Genomic DNA, 14,787 nt, shown 5'->3' on the forward strand with positions numbered 1-14,787 from the left:
CATTGTAAAAATATTCTTTATTGTTAGATAGTTTTATTAGTCTTCTGTTTATTGTTTCGGGTAGTTGTTTTAGTACTTGTCGGGGGTGATTGGAGTTATTGTTTACGTATGAAATTGGTGAGTTTGGTTTTTTGTAGAGTTAGTAACTTGAGTTTAATATGTTGAAGGATACATCTAAAAAATCTGTTTGGAATAATCCGGATTCTATTGAAATTTTAAAGCCGTTTTGTTTAAATAATTTAATTAAATATTTAGCAGTGTTTTCAGCTGATCTCGGTGATTTGCTTCTTATTATCCCTAGTCAGTCATCTCTATATAATCCGAATTCATAATCTGTTAAAATCTTACTTTTTTAAAATTCATTCAGTAAAAATAACCCTATTAAGTCGCAGATTTCTGCCCCGTTAAATGATCCCTTAATTACATTAAATAACCTGTTTGAACTTTCCCAGGTTTGATTTTTATGTCTTAAAATTGCTTTACAAAAGTGTATTATTTTGCCAGTTCCCAGTACAACCTACAATGAATCCTACAAAAACTTTTTACATTTTTCTATTGAAAGCTTTTTAAACTCTAAAAGTTAAACTATAACACATAATAATGGAAATATACTAGATCTTGTAGTTTGTCACCAACTTGGTTTAGATAAAATCATATTATATACAGTCAACCACCATCTGACAAATACGTGCAGGGTTGCCACGAAGTCAGGAAAATTAAGAAAAGTCAAGAAAACGAAAAAAAAAGCATAAGTCACGAAATTCGATATAAACAATGAGAAAGTTTGCTCTTAATGAGAAAGTTTATCAACACTAAAAACTGCATTTTGCTAATGTTATTTTCTAAGAAATTTCGCTTTTGCAATTCATCTTTTTTTCAGGGTTTAATTGAATATTTGGAATAAATCAAAATCTTTTATGATCTCACGTGTGTATTTACTATATGGTAGATAGTGAGTTTATTTTTTGTTTTAAGGTATTTAATTATAATTATTTGTACAGAAAGGTAATACTTAATGTATAGGATTTTTAAACTCAAACTAATCATTATTGTTTTTGTTTTCAGCAAAAGAACTGTTGTTTTAATCTTTATAAAAACTCAACATATATTGAAAAATTAACATAATTACAAGTCTTTGGTTATGTATTATTGAATCGGTTTTAATTAAGAACTTGATTGGAAAAAGCAGATTTTTTTAAGCTCGATCGGTGGCAACTCTGCACATGTGACTATAGTCTTATTTCATTTAACATTAGAATTGAAAATGGTATAATACAAATTCCCCAAGTCAATTCATACAATTTCAAAAATCCTGGTTTTAAAGAACATCAATGAACATTTCTCACAAATTAATTGTCTTCCATATTCAATAGAGCAAAAAATCTAAAACACTTTTATGACAATTTCATTAGCTTAATTCAAACATCTATTGAACGTTTTATTCCTTTAGGCTCTAAAAAAAAACTCGTCTCATATTTAAAAATTTAGAAAAAAAATAGTTCACAAAAAATACAAGACAGATAAGTTGTTTATAAAACATATAAAGAAAAATCAAAAGAGTATCAACTGGCTGTTAAAATATACATATATCTGAATATGAAAAAGTGTTTGTAAAAGTTGTACAGTTACGTCAGATCAGAATTCCAGCTAAACCCTTTTTTACTGCTGTTATACAACGATAACAACAAGTTATTCAGATTTTGAAAAAGCTTCTTTATTTATTAAAACTTTGCAAAGTGTATATAAAAAAGATCAAGACCACTAAGACTTTAAAGCAACACCCAAAGCATGTGATTATATAAGAAGTTTTTCATAAGTTTTATGACATTATCAATTCAATTAACCACTTAAAAGATAAAATTGTTCGAACACCTGAAAAGTTCGACCATATTTTATTAAACATAGTGTTTCTGCATTGATATTTCCTTTGTCGCTTATTTTCAGTTGTTCTATAGCATTATCTGGTATACCAAAACAATAGAAAACATCTATTGCTATTCCAAGCACATAAAAATGTACCAAACACAATCCATCAAACTACAGACCAATTTCCCTGACTAGTTAGTTGATTTTCTCGAGTTTTTGAACACATTATCTTTATAAAAGTATTTAATAACCTTTTTAACAATAACCTAAGCACCTAAGCAATTTAGATTTGTTCCTCACCGTTTATCATGCACTCAGCTTTTCACCTGTTTACATTATTGGTTAATACCTTATTTTATTTAGGAATCTATCAAACTAGTGTATAACAGCGGTTCTTGACCTTTTTTTCATGTTATACTCTTTTTTGTAAGGTTTTTACCAAATTTACCCCATCTTGGAAGGTAATTACCAATTTTACCCCCAGTGTACAAAATAGTGTTTAATTTTGAAGAAAAAACAGGTTTTTAGAACTTTAGGTTTATTAAATATGAAAAATCATAAAATTTAAAGATTTTATTTAACTTACAAAACATTACAGCTATATACTAACTTATAAATAAAAAAGACAATTGAAAATTAATTATCTACATAACTTGCAATAAAGAAAATTTACCCCCTAAGACAATTTAATTTACCAACAGGGGTATGTTTACCCCAGGTTAAGAATCGCTATTGTATAATGATATCCAAAAACCATTTAACTCAGTGTCACATCAAGGACTGTTAAGAACTTTAGTTCAGTATAGACTACATGAAATTTGAGTAAATTGGTTTAAAGAATTTCTAAACAATAGATAACGAAAAGGGCTTGTTGGCAATACATTGTCAAACTCTTTAACATTCTTTAGTGAACCACAGAGTGGAGTAATCGGACCACTTCTACTCATTATTTATATTAACGATATCGCAAAAGAGGGTATATTTAATACCAAAGTGAAATAAATTTGTTTGTAGATGATGCGAAAATGTTCAGTAAATCAAATGTACCTTACAATTTACTCTTGATAGTATTTACCAATGGTCAAATACAAGAAAACTTGAATTAAATCCTAATAAATGTCAAGTCGTTAACATCCACAAAAGCACCAATATACCTGTTGATATCTTAATAATTAAAACTAAGTTACCCTTAGTTACAGTGTTTAGAGATTTAGGAATCTATATTTCTGAAAATTTGAAAAGGAACGAACACATTAATTATATATACAAAATTACATCTATATCATCCTTCCAAATATTAAAAAGTTTCAAATCTAATTCAATTACTTTCTTAACCAAACTATTTACACTATATGCTCGTAAGCTAGAGTACAAAACTCCTGGTTGGTCACCTTATATTAAAAAAGACATCGTCAAAATATTTAGGTTGTACAAAGGAACTTCGTACGTTTAATATTTAGTCGCTGTAGTATTTCCAACTATCAAGAAAGGTTAACTAAACTTAGCTTGAAGTCTCTGGAGTATAGAAAGTTAAAATATGATTTGATAACTCTTTTTGAAAATGTAAACGGTACACATAATATATTTTCAAATCTCCTTTTTAATTATTGTCATAAGAACTATGTATTTAGAGCAAACAACAAGAATATAAAATGCGTACATGATTTAAAAATTAGCAAACGGAAAAATCCTTTTTTTCACAGAAAAATGATTTTGTAGTATAAGTTACCACATGATGTAGTTTCGTGCAAGTAGAAAGAAGATATTCGATTAAAGTAAAAAAATAATAATTTAAACAAAATAGTTGACAGTTAAGTTTAGATAACTCCCCCTATTACTAAAAAGAGCTTTACTTTTTCCAAAATATTCATTACATTTGATTAAATTTTTATAGTATTTTCCCTTCACCTTTCTCTAAAATATTTAGACCTTTTAACGATTTTTAAAAATTATATGTTTCAAAAATGCTTTCGACTATTTAATTTGAAAGACTGTGTTGTATGTTCTCGTAATACTGTGTAAATCTTATCTTATAATGAGTTTTTACTTAAAATATTATTTTCTTTTTATATAATAATTTTTTTTCCAGTTAATGTATTTTATTGTATTTTATTTTTTATATGTTTATAACTTAAAGAATTGTCTGTTTCTTTAGTATTTTATTTTCGTGTTCTAATCTTCATGTGTCATCTGTCTTCGATGCTTAAGTCCAACGTTGCACAATAAACAACAATAATAATAACAAAAATATATGGTTTAGCTTTTTTTTTCGTTGTGAAAAATCTTTATAATTTTTACTAGGTATAAAGAGGTATACTTTAAATTCCCGCCCGACTAAGTTTGATATTTTAATTAGATAAAATACTAGCCGGATTTTAATCTTAAATTTCATAGTTTGAACACAATTATCAATCTAAACTAGCTTTTAATCAGTTTCGTTTAAATCCCAGCTGCTACCGATAAATTCCTAACAGAGTTTTATGTTACCTGAATTTTTTAAATTATATAATGTTCTATGGTAAATGGCTTCTATCCGATTAACTTTACTCTTGTACGAGTTGGAACAATTTACACTCTATGAAATTTTAGTTTTAACATCATAAAACCAATAAAAGAATATAGTATTATTTGGCATAACTTTTGTAAGTAAAAGTTTTGGAACTTAAGATTGTTATTGTTTATAATTTTTTCGTATTTGTGATATTTTTTTTTTGAGAACTACATTTATTTTAAATAATTTCCGCCCAGATTTTTCTAAGGAAATCGGTCTGTTATTTTTACCCTTGCTACTAACGTTTAATTTAAATCACAATAACAAAATTAAGTTTTTTAGTGTCCTAATTATTTTCTATTTTATAATGTTCTGTGGTAGCTGATTTCTATCCGATTAAATTTACTCTTGTACGAGTTGAAACAATTTACACTCTAAAAATTTAGTTTTTATTCGTTATAAAACCAAATTTAAATTTAGCATTGTACGGCATAATTTTTATAACATTTAAGTTTATTGAACAAAACAGCGTTCAAAAAGCTTTGTCCAAGGACCTAGTGTATAAAAACCGTCTTGTCCATAAGTGAAAGTTACTATTGCTTATTTTGTAACATTTTTGGGTGGGAATCGATCGCCGGTTGAAACTGAACTTGCCCGTATTAAGTAACAATTATGTTTTTTTATAAGTTAGGTTTATCTTTTCATATTTGGAAAGTTAATTGTTATTTACTTATCAAAATGAATTCATATATTGTTTTTATTTTATGCTCTAAACAGCATTACTACATAAGCAAATATTTTACGATATTGTTTTAATGTTTAAAGAAGTGAAAAACAAAACAACGGAGTAGTTCTAACATTTCTGTTTAAAGCTATATATTTTAATTTAGGTACAAAAAAAGTATTTACAAAACAAGGATGTGAAGGAACTAAAAACTTCGTCCCCTAGACATACTTGCCTTGAACTAGAAAATTACAAAGTAGTTGGATTGATTGGAAAAAATATGCTAGTTGTTAATAACGCGTCAAAATTGTCCTTTGTCGTAAAAGTCAGTTTTAATTTTTTATTTTGTTAATATAGTATAAACGTTTTTAGGCTGGAAAAGCAAATCTCTTATATCTTTAAATAATTTTTTTAATTCAAAACAATGGTTTTGAAAGTTTTTTTTGAAATAAATGTCTTTAAAACTTATTTTTTTTAATCTGATAAAAATTATTAAACAATTTTAAAACATTGTGATTAGCGCAATTTAATTGAAGCTTTTCAAAACTTTAAATTTAATATTCTTATGTTAGTTAAATTTCTATGAGGAAATTGTCAAAAAATGTTTTATTAAAGATCCATAAATAAATTTCAAAAGTCAATTTTTTTTTGTTATTAAAAAATTTATTGCCACTTATGCTTCAGCTATATTTGAATATGAATTAAAATAACTTTATATACTTACAGGTTTTTTATAATAATTAATTATATTTGTTAAGTAGTGCAACGAGTTGTATGAACTAACTTTTTCAAAATTACAGGTTCTTGAAAAACAGATGCACCGTTGTAGACACATAAAAAGGTCATTGGTACCAAAAAATGTGCCTTACATGGTGAAGCTTCACAAATACTTTAATACTGATTGTACTATATATCTTATACTTGAGCATATCACAGGTAAGCATCATAGACAGTGTTTTTATTAATAGAAATATAAAATGCTTAATGCGTTTTTTATGTATTAGGTTAATTATCTTTACATACTTTGTTAATTAAAAACAACAAAGTAATAAGAGAAGATAAATAGTTTTATAGTTTTTTGTCCTAACTTAAAATCAATTTTTTTATTTTTACTAGTGATCTACCGAATCCGTTTTTTTTTTCAAAACAAGATCCTGTCGGATCCGAATCCAGATAATTAAAACTTTAAAATAATAATAGTACTAAATTGCACTTAAAATATAAATATTTTATTTGTCTATTACCTATTATAGGGATGGGTAACCTTTCTAGTCGATGGCCTATATTAATAGAAAATCATTTTGCGGGCCGGACATATCAAAAAATAAGTAATAACGCTAATAAATTAAACATTATACTTAAATCATAACAATTAAAAAAATATTGGTGTGTCAAGGAAAGAAGGAACCAAAATCACTATGAGTCAAATGATATTGTTTTATTGATCCAATTAAGGATTGCATATACAGTATAAAGTGCAAGTTTAAGATTTACCTTTAGGTTTCTTTTAAACACTTTTGTAATTTGTGTAAGAACGATAAGATATTAACAAACATTTTAAAACTTCACTATACATTTATTAAATAATTGAAAAAGTTTATGATATTTTTAGTTTGTTTTATATGGCTTACTTGCGATTTTTCAGTAAATTCTTCTCACAATTTTAGTGTGATTATTTTTAGTAAATAGTAGTTTTGTTAGTATAAAAAATTTACAAATACGCTTTTCAATTAGTTTAACCTAGTTTTTTTAAGTCAGGATTTAGTAGATTACTAGTTATTATTATTCTAACGTTACTTCTAAATTAAGCTTTTTACTGTTAAACTTATTATGTTTAGTGGTCTGTTTTAATAGCACATAAAATTTAAATTACAATGATTTTATGTTATTATAACAAAAGTAAACAATATTTTAAAAATATGACTTTAACATTAATAGTTTTTTTGTCAGTTTTCTACAGTTGATCAATTACTTTATAATCTAAGGTGGAAAGTTATGGGATCAACTAAACAAGTTTAAAAAAATATGTTCACAATCTGAAAATGTTTCAACAAAAAAAGTAAATAAATTAACAGTGAATGAAATAATTAAGCAGTATAGTCATGAGAAAAAAAATAACAATGGTGAGTTGCGAGCCGCGATTGAAGCCGAGCTAAAAGATGTTAAAAGTTCTGTTGAAGTTTCGACAAATGTTTTTCTACCAGTTAGTCAAAACAATTTACCATTCTTAAGATCATCAAAAAATGAATCTCCTCTAGAAAGTTCAAATTCTAACTCAGATGAAGAAGAAGAACTTAGTTCACATGTTGCGACCTCACGGTCATCTTTGTGTGGTAGCGAACTTTTGAGTGAAGAAGATTTGTCAATGATTAAAAATAATGTCGAAATAGTCGGAGACTTATCTGATTTTAATGACCAATTAAGCAGCGGCGATGAAGAAATAAGTAAAAGAGAAGAGTTAATTACAACACCTGATAACAACAAACTTTTTAAAAATAGGCTGCTGAAATCGTCAGACATTATCACCGACGATGTAGTACAAAAAGATGAAAATAATGTTGAATATTTTAATGAAGAGCCGTTCCATAGGTAAGATTGAGATTTAAAGAAAAACTCGTTTAAAAAGTAACCTGTCTATTTTTACAGGCTACCAGAAGACGTGATCAGGGGTTGGGCTGCAGAAATAATCATTTGTATCGGAAGTCTTCATTCAATAGGAATTCTTTGTCACAACTTAAACAAAAACAAGTTGCTTTTAAATGAAAATGGTTTATCAATCTATACTCTTCATACGTTTTAAAACAGTTTTTTTCTTAAGAAATAAGTAATTTTTCCATTTAATTAATAAGAATTTTCTACAGAAATTATTTTTATGTTCATAAAGAAGTTTGTAACAAAAATTTAATTGCTTAAAACTGTCATATTTTTCTGTAATATTTTTAAAATGTAGATTTAATTTGTAAAAGAAAAAAAATCTACAAGTACACAACCTTTAAAAAAAAATATCAGGTGATGTTTCAATTTTTTTAAGGAGTGTAGTGTATTTTTCAAATTATTTTGGTTGTACTAGTTTAATTTTAAAACTAAAGCAGTAATTTTTTTTATTTCTTATGCGAATCAGTGTAAAAATTTTTTATTTATAGAAAAATTTACACAAGATTTTCTTTTTCTGTTTTTCCGTTGTATCAACGTTTTTTTTTGCTAAGTTTTTCAAAAAATACTAGTTTGTAAGGTTTAATGTTACCACTTAGTTGTTATTTATTTAAAAAATTAATACTTATGTAGATGAATTGACTATAAAATACGATAATAACGTTATTTGCAATGTAATCTACGTAATTAAATATACTTTCATGCTTTAAAAGGTCACATCCGGGTGTGTTATTACAGCAAATGGAAGTATGTACGCGACTGCAACCAAAATGACCAAATATCCCCTGAAATACTGTCCAGTCACAATCCTGTATTTACTCAAGCTTGTGATTGGTGGAGTGTAGGGGTTGTTTTGTTCGAACTGTTCACAGGAAAAGTTATTTTTAATATGCTTAAATATTTTACAATTTGATAATTTATTTGTGTTTAGCAATTAACTTCTTGATTTTTTTTACTATTTAACATTTTAAAACTATAGAATCATGAAAGAAAACAAGCTGTATGCAATATTTTTGTGTTTTTAAAATTATAAAAGTTATTTTTTTATTTAAACTGTTTTACAGTCACTCAAAGCTGTTCATCCGTGTGGATTTTCTCCTCAAACAGTCCTCCGCTTCCCAGTTAATCTTTCTTATGAAGCACGTTCGCTTCTCACATCACTTCTGCAGTTTTACCCTTCACAGAGACTTGGAAGCGGTCCAACTGGCCTGGAAGATATAATGAATCACCCATTTTTCATAGGGTTAGAGTGGAACGCCATAATTAAAAATGGTGAATAATAGTTTATTAAAACCAAAATAGTAAAGAAATGTTTATACATTATATATCAAAAACAAATTTCAAATTGAGTAATTTTTCAATTTGCAATGAAATTAAGCTACTTAGGTTATTAATAAATTTTAAAACATATTTTGTTTATTTACATTTATTAAGGAGTTTTTATAAAGTGTTTTATTTTCGACAACTAATAATTTTTCAACGATAGTTCATGCAATTTTAGTTTTTAGATAAAGTTGATATTGTGTATTTCACGTTATATACAACTTTTACTTGAACAAAATATATTTATTTTTTGATTATGAATATATTCATGTGGCTAACTTAATTAATTTTTACTAAAACTAGTCAATTTGAATATTCAAGTGCATCTTTTTTATCGCTTTTAATTCTTTTATAGTGCAATATAATACCTTTTCATTATATATTTATTTGATCAAAATAGCGTATAGTATTTTATTAGCTAATTTTACTTACACCTATCAAGACAAAAATGACAATTTTAAAAAGTCGTGAAATGATTGTAAAGTTTTATACCTTCGTTTTATTTTGGTTGCATTTTATTTTCTTTTTGTATCATTTTACACGGTAATCAAACTTCTGCAAAAATAATAATTTACATTTTCCAACTTTTACATTCATTTTTATTATTCTTTTAAGTATAACTTTTCTGTTTTAAATGACGTATCTTTTTAGTAAAAATAATATGTTGACATATTTTAGTTTTATTTTTGAAGTAGGGCCAATTTAAAAGTGGTTCGTTTTAGCTAATTTCATCGATAGTTCAAATTTTACTTTTTTATTATTCATTTGTATGTGCTCTTAGTTTACAAGTAGATGTGTTTTAAGGGCATAGGGGTGTTCGACATTTTTTTTTTTTACTAAAAATATTATTGGATCTTTTAAAAAAGCTTGAAATACAAACTACAAGCCAGTTTTTGTAGAAATAAAAAACCTTTTTTAACTTTTGAGATATTGTAATTTTTGTAAAAAGTTTCCGATACAAACATATGGACCGCAAATTTTTCGGGGTCAATTTTCTCTCAAATTTAAAAAATCACTAAAAATCTATCTTCTCCTTCATTTTTTGAGCTAAAGATTTCAAATTTCTAGGAAATGTTCCTTATATAACTTAAAAGACTTTGAGTGTTGGAATTTTAAAGATATTAAAAAATAAAAGTTTTAAATAAAAAAAACAAAATAATAGGTAGTTTTTTTTAATAAAAATTTTTATTTTTCAAAATTAAAAAAAATCCTGCATTCAATTTTTTTTTAAGTTTAATAATACAGTGTTTGTAAAAGTTTGAAGAAGATTGCTTAAAAAATGAAGGAGGAGATAGATTTTTAGTGTAATGGTCTTTTTTTCGCGCTTTTAGTTTAGGCCCTCCATTAGGAACCTATTGATGTCACCGACTTTGATCGCTCATATCTCAAAAAATACTTTGAGTTTCTTCAAGCGGTTAAAAATGTCTTTAAGCTCAGATAAAACTCTATAAAACAAGATCAACTTGTAAAAATCAAGGTGGACCCCCCTATGCCCATAATATCTCTTTAGTTTTTTAGATATTGCATTCCATACGTTAAATGTTGCTATTAAAATAAAAGTATAAATAGAAAAATTTTCTAAATGATCAGAAAAACATTTAAGAACCAAATAATAGTAGAATCAAAGCAGTAAAATATTTTTGTTAAGTTATATGCCTATTCAATTATGTAGGCAGCATTTTAATGTAAAATAGTAAAAACTTGTTTTAAAAGCAATTTAAAACCAAATTAAAAGATTAAAAAGTATTTTACTAAATTAAGAATAAAAATAGTTTATATAGAACCAAAATATTTTATTTTGTTTAGTGTGCTTTATCTTTAAATATATAAAATGACCCATTTTAAAATGGACCCTGCTTCAAAAATAGACCCCGATTTATGTCAGTTTTTCAAATACAAAGGTATGTTTTAAAAACTAAAATAACTTTGTTATAGCTTAAAGAATGGAAAGAAATTCTGTATAAAGTTGGGCAATTTTATGAACACGCAAAATGTAGTTTTTCAAGAAAACTGATTATTATTATTTATACTTCTACATGTTATGCTGCTTCTTGTATTTAACTCGAAATTTTCTTAAATTAGTATTTAATAAACTGTATATTTTTTGAGAACTAATTTGTTTTATTTAAAATTAAAGCAAAGTTTTATTGGAAATTTAAATGCACTTATTTGAAAACTTAACTAAATTAAAGATAATCTATTGGTTTTACATTCATAAAAATCGAAAGTTTGTTTACAAATTAAAAAGATTAATAAAGAAAATGAATAAAGTTAACTTTTTTTTTTATTAGTTTTAGTTTGTTTAATTTATATCAATTAAAATAAGCTATACATTTTTGATAAAACTAGACTTGATTTTTTTTCAAATTTAAAAAAAGATACATTACTTCAATTAAGTTCTAATTAATTACTCTGCTTGTTGATAAGCACAAGAATTTATTTATTTAGATTAACGTACTTAAAAAATCCTACGAAACAATTGTGCAATAAGTTGTAATTGGGTTTTGTTTATTAATAACTTTTAGTATTGACATTATCTTGGACGTCATGTAAAAATTATTGGTTACTTATTTTTAGTAGAACTGATTTATAAAATTACAACACTGTTGTAGTTTTGCACAAGTAAGTGCATTTTTGTTTAGAACGACAATTTGCCATTATAGAATGAAAAACTAAACAGGTTATTACATAAAGAAATTTTGTAAATATTTATGTCATTTAATTTCAGCAAAAAAAGTATAAGATTTTGATAACTTAAACTTCTGTTTGAATTAAATTCTCGATTAATTAAGATAGTAAACGAAAGGGAGTTATCGAGCTATATAGGGCAGTGGTCTCTACGGTGAATTCATAGTCTAGTGTGCACAGCTTTTGAAAAGGTTAAAGACCACTTACCTAGAACTCGATATAAGTTGATTAGACACAACTTCATCAGAAAAAAAAAACTTATTACACAAAATTGTTAAGATAAAAACTGTTTATGTTCATAAGTGCTTAAAGCAGCACTTTTATTGTGAATAGCTGTAGCTTCAATACTGTTAATTTGTATATGTGAATAAATAATACGTTTTTGAAAATAAAAACTTTTTTGAAAGTAGATTAGGATTTTGACTTGATTAAATTTAAGATGGCTAGGTTTAAGTTGATCGTGTAAAAATGATAGATTTCCAGTCTAGATACAGTTTTCATATTATAATTTTTGAACTTTTAAGTTAGACTAGAAAAAGAAATCCGTTTTACCGAAGTATAAATTTTGAGCATTGCAGGACTTGAAAATTTCTCAAATATTTAAGCAAAAACTGCTAACAAAGGGTGATAATAAACATTTTTCCTACCTAAATACGTGATTTAATACTCTCTTTCCAAAGCAAATAACTGCTTTTTTTAGAAAAACTTTTATTAACTCTCATAAAAAGTTACATTTGTTATAATTTAGATGCAATACGATGTGTTCATAATCTGTGTAGTTAAAAATGTAATCAATTTTCTTTTAAGTACATAGCTGTTAGAATAACGTTAGTAACAAATACAAACTCTTCTAGAACAACTTGACTCATGAGTAAACTGTTTTTTCAAAACTGTCGAGTTTCGATTAGTAAAACTTCAAGTAAGTCGAATCAGTCCACATAAACGAATCTTTAGACAATGTTCCTTAAGTATTAACAATGCAAATTGTATTATAACCGTAGAACTTAGTTGGAAACTATGACTAGTAGTAATACGAAAAGTCTTGTCTGTATTATATAAAATGGTAAAATGAAGAGTAATCAATTTAATAACATCACCTGCAAACAAAAAAACCACTAAACACATAGTTTATAGTTTTTTGAACGACAAAAACAACGCTCAAATATGACCTGGTGCACGAAAAACATTGGGTTATCGAATCATTATTTTTTTTTACATAATAATTAAAAAAAAGTAAGTTTCCAAATAGCTTAGAATTAGCAAAAGTAATACCAATAACCAAGTAAGGATCAAAAATATTACCACAAAACTATAGACCAATTTCAATATTATCCAACTTAAATAAAATTTCAAAAAAAGTTATAAATACCAATGTTTAAATAAATTTTTTTCTAAAAACAAAATCCTAAAAAATTTGCAATTTAGTTCGAAAAATGCCATTTTACCACCTTATCTTAGTCTAAATTTGTTTAAAGAGTTCTATCTCCATTTGATAAGGGTGAAGCTATATGTGCAGTTTTACTAGATCTAAGTAAAGCCTTCCATAGTGTGCAAATATAAATTTTGTTAAAAAATTTACAATTCTATGGTATAAGGTGAAAAATAAGTTTGTTGTTAAGATCGTATCTCACTGAAAAAAAACAGCATGCGAATTTTAGAAGACACATTTCGATTTGTGAAGAAATTGATGTTCGAGTGCTACAATCCTCCGTTTTATGACTCATTCTATTGTTTCTACTACATACTAATGATTCGTAGAACTAAACCAGGTAAGAGTTAAAAATTTTGTAAATTAAATATTATATATATAGTCTTTAAACAAATCACGTTTTTAAACAATAGTGCAAATCATGGTTTGAAATTTAACACAATTTCAGACTGGCTTATTCTAATCAAACTTAAGTCAAATATTGAAAAAACAAAATGAATGCTTTTCGATTATCAAAAATTTTTTTTTGAATACTTTGAATATTAGTACAAAAAAAGAAAAAAAATCAAAATAAAAGACGAAAACAGTTATATAATTTTGGGTATTTTAATAGATAATAGTTTAGTTTATCAATTACGAGAAAAAATCAAAGCTCGAATATTTTTGTCAAAGACCTTTTTTGATCATCGAATTACACACTAACTATTTAATTTGTCTTTTTTATTGTTTAAAACGAACAAAAAATAACTAGTTTTAGTATCAAGATTTTGTATTCATACAAAAATTAAATATATAAGAAGAACAAAAAATGTTAATGGAAACTAACACAATATGAAATTTTACTCAAAATACCTTATTATGAAACATTAAAATAAATTTTTTAGTTGTAGAATAAATGTATTTTTGAACAATAACTTAGGCTTATCGAGTTGTTTTAAATTGTTTATAACTCTAATCTAGGGGTCGGCAGGCAGTTAGTGCTCGTGAGCAAAATTTTAAGTTTTCAAAGTCTTCGCGGGCCGCAGTTTTATTTTTTGTTACATTTGAATAATCTTTTGGTTTTAGTCACACTAGAGATTTTTTTACTTTATTCACTTTATTATTTTGAATGAATTTTAGCTACACATAAAATGCCTATTCAAACTATAAATATTTATTAAAATAAAATTTATACTGACTAATATACTTAAGTGTTAATAAACTATGTAATTTCTTAAACATTTAATAATGATAAACTTAATATTTTTGTAGTTTTACTTACAACCTAACATTCAATAAAAACCGAGCTTGAAAAATATTTATGGGTCATCTTTTATACATTTTTATTTCATTAACCCTTTTTTCATATTTCTAAAAATATTTACTTTTAAAAATAATTTTTGGGTCTTAAATAGTTTACACTAATTAAAAAGTTCAGTAATTAATTAAATAAAATTAATACCTATTTGTATTGTAGAAAGGTAATACAAATTCTCTAACATAATTAATTTTCGAATACTTTAATAAAATGGTTACATGACTATTCAAATTCGGACAACTCAAATTCCGACAATTCAAATTCTTAAAAAAATATTAAAAGGACTATATCTCAATAAGTAATATAAATTTGAAAAA

General features: G+C 25.6%; 1 protein-coding gene across 3 annotated transcripts in view; it reads left to right on the forward strand.

The window, feature by feature from the left end:
• LOC145834170 (ribosomal protein S6 kinase-like 1) overlaps positions 1–9,443 on the forward strand; it is a 37,118-nt gene extending 27,675 nt beyond the window's left edge. For 2 of the 3 annotated variants that reach the window (XM_082941537.1, XM_082941538.1), the window contains 6 exons: positions 5,248–5,406; positions 5,882–6,017; positions 7,067–7,670; positions 7,728–7,849; positions 8,447–8,610; positions 8,798–9,443. In XM_082941537.1, coding sequence (XP_082797663.1) covers positions 5,248–5,406; positions 5,882–6,017; positions 7,067–7,670; positions 7,728–7,849; positions 8,447–8,610; positions 8,798–9,013 — 1,401 coding nt within the window. In that variant the 3' untranslated portion in view covers positions 9,014–9,443. The remainder of the gene's footprint in view (positions 1–5,247; positions 5,407–5,881; positions 6,018–7,066; positions 7,671–7,727; positions 7,850–8,446; positions 8,611–8,797) is intronic. The other variant, XM_082941539.1, reaches the window with a different exon arrangement.
• Positions 9,444–14,787: the final 5,344 nt, after the last annotated feature.

This window comes from Thalia democratica, chromosome 4, assembly GCF_965202585.1.
Source record: "Thalia democratica chromosome 4, ktThaDemo2.hap1.1, whole genome shotgun sequence".
NCBI classification, from domain to species: domain Eukaryota; kingdom Metazoa; phylum Chordata; class Thaliacea; order Salpida; family Salpidae; genus Thalia; species Thalia democratica.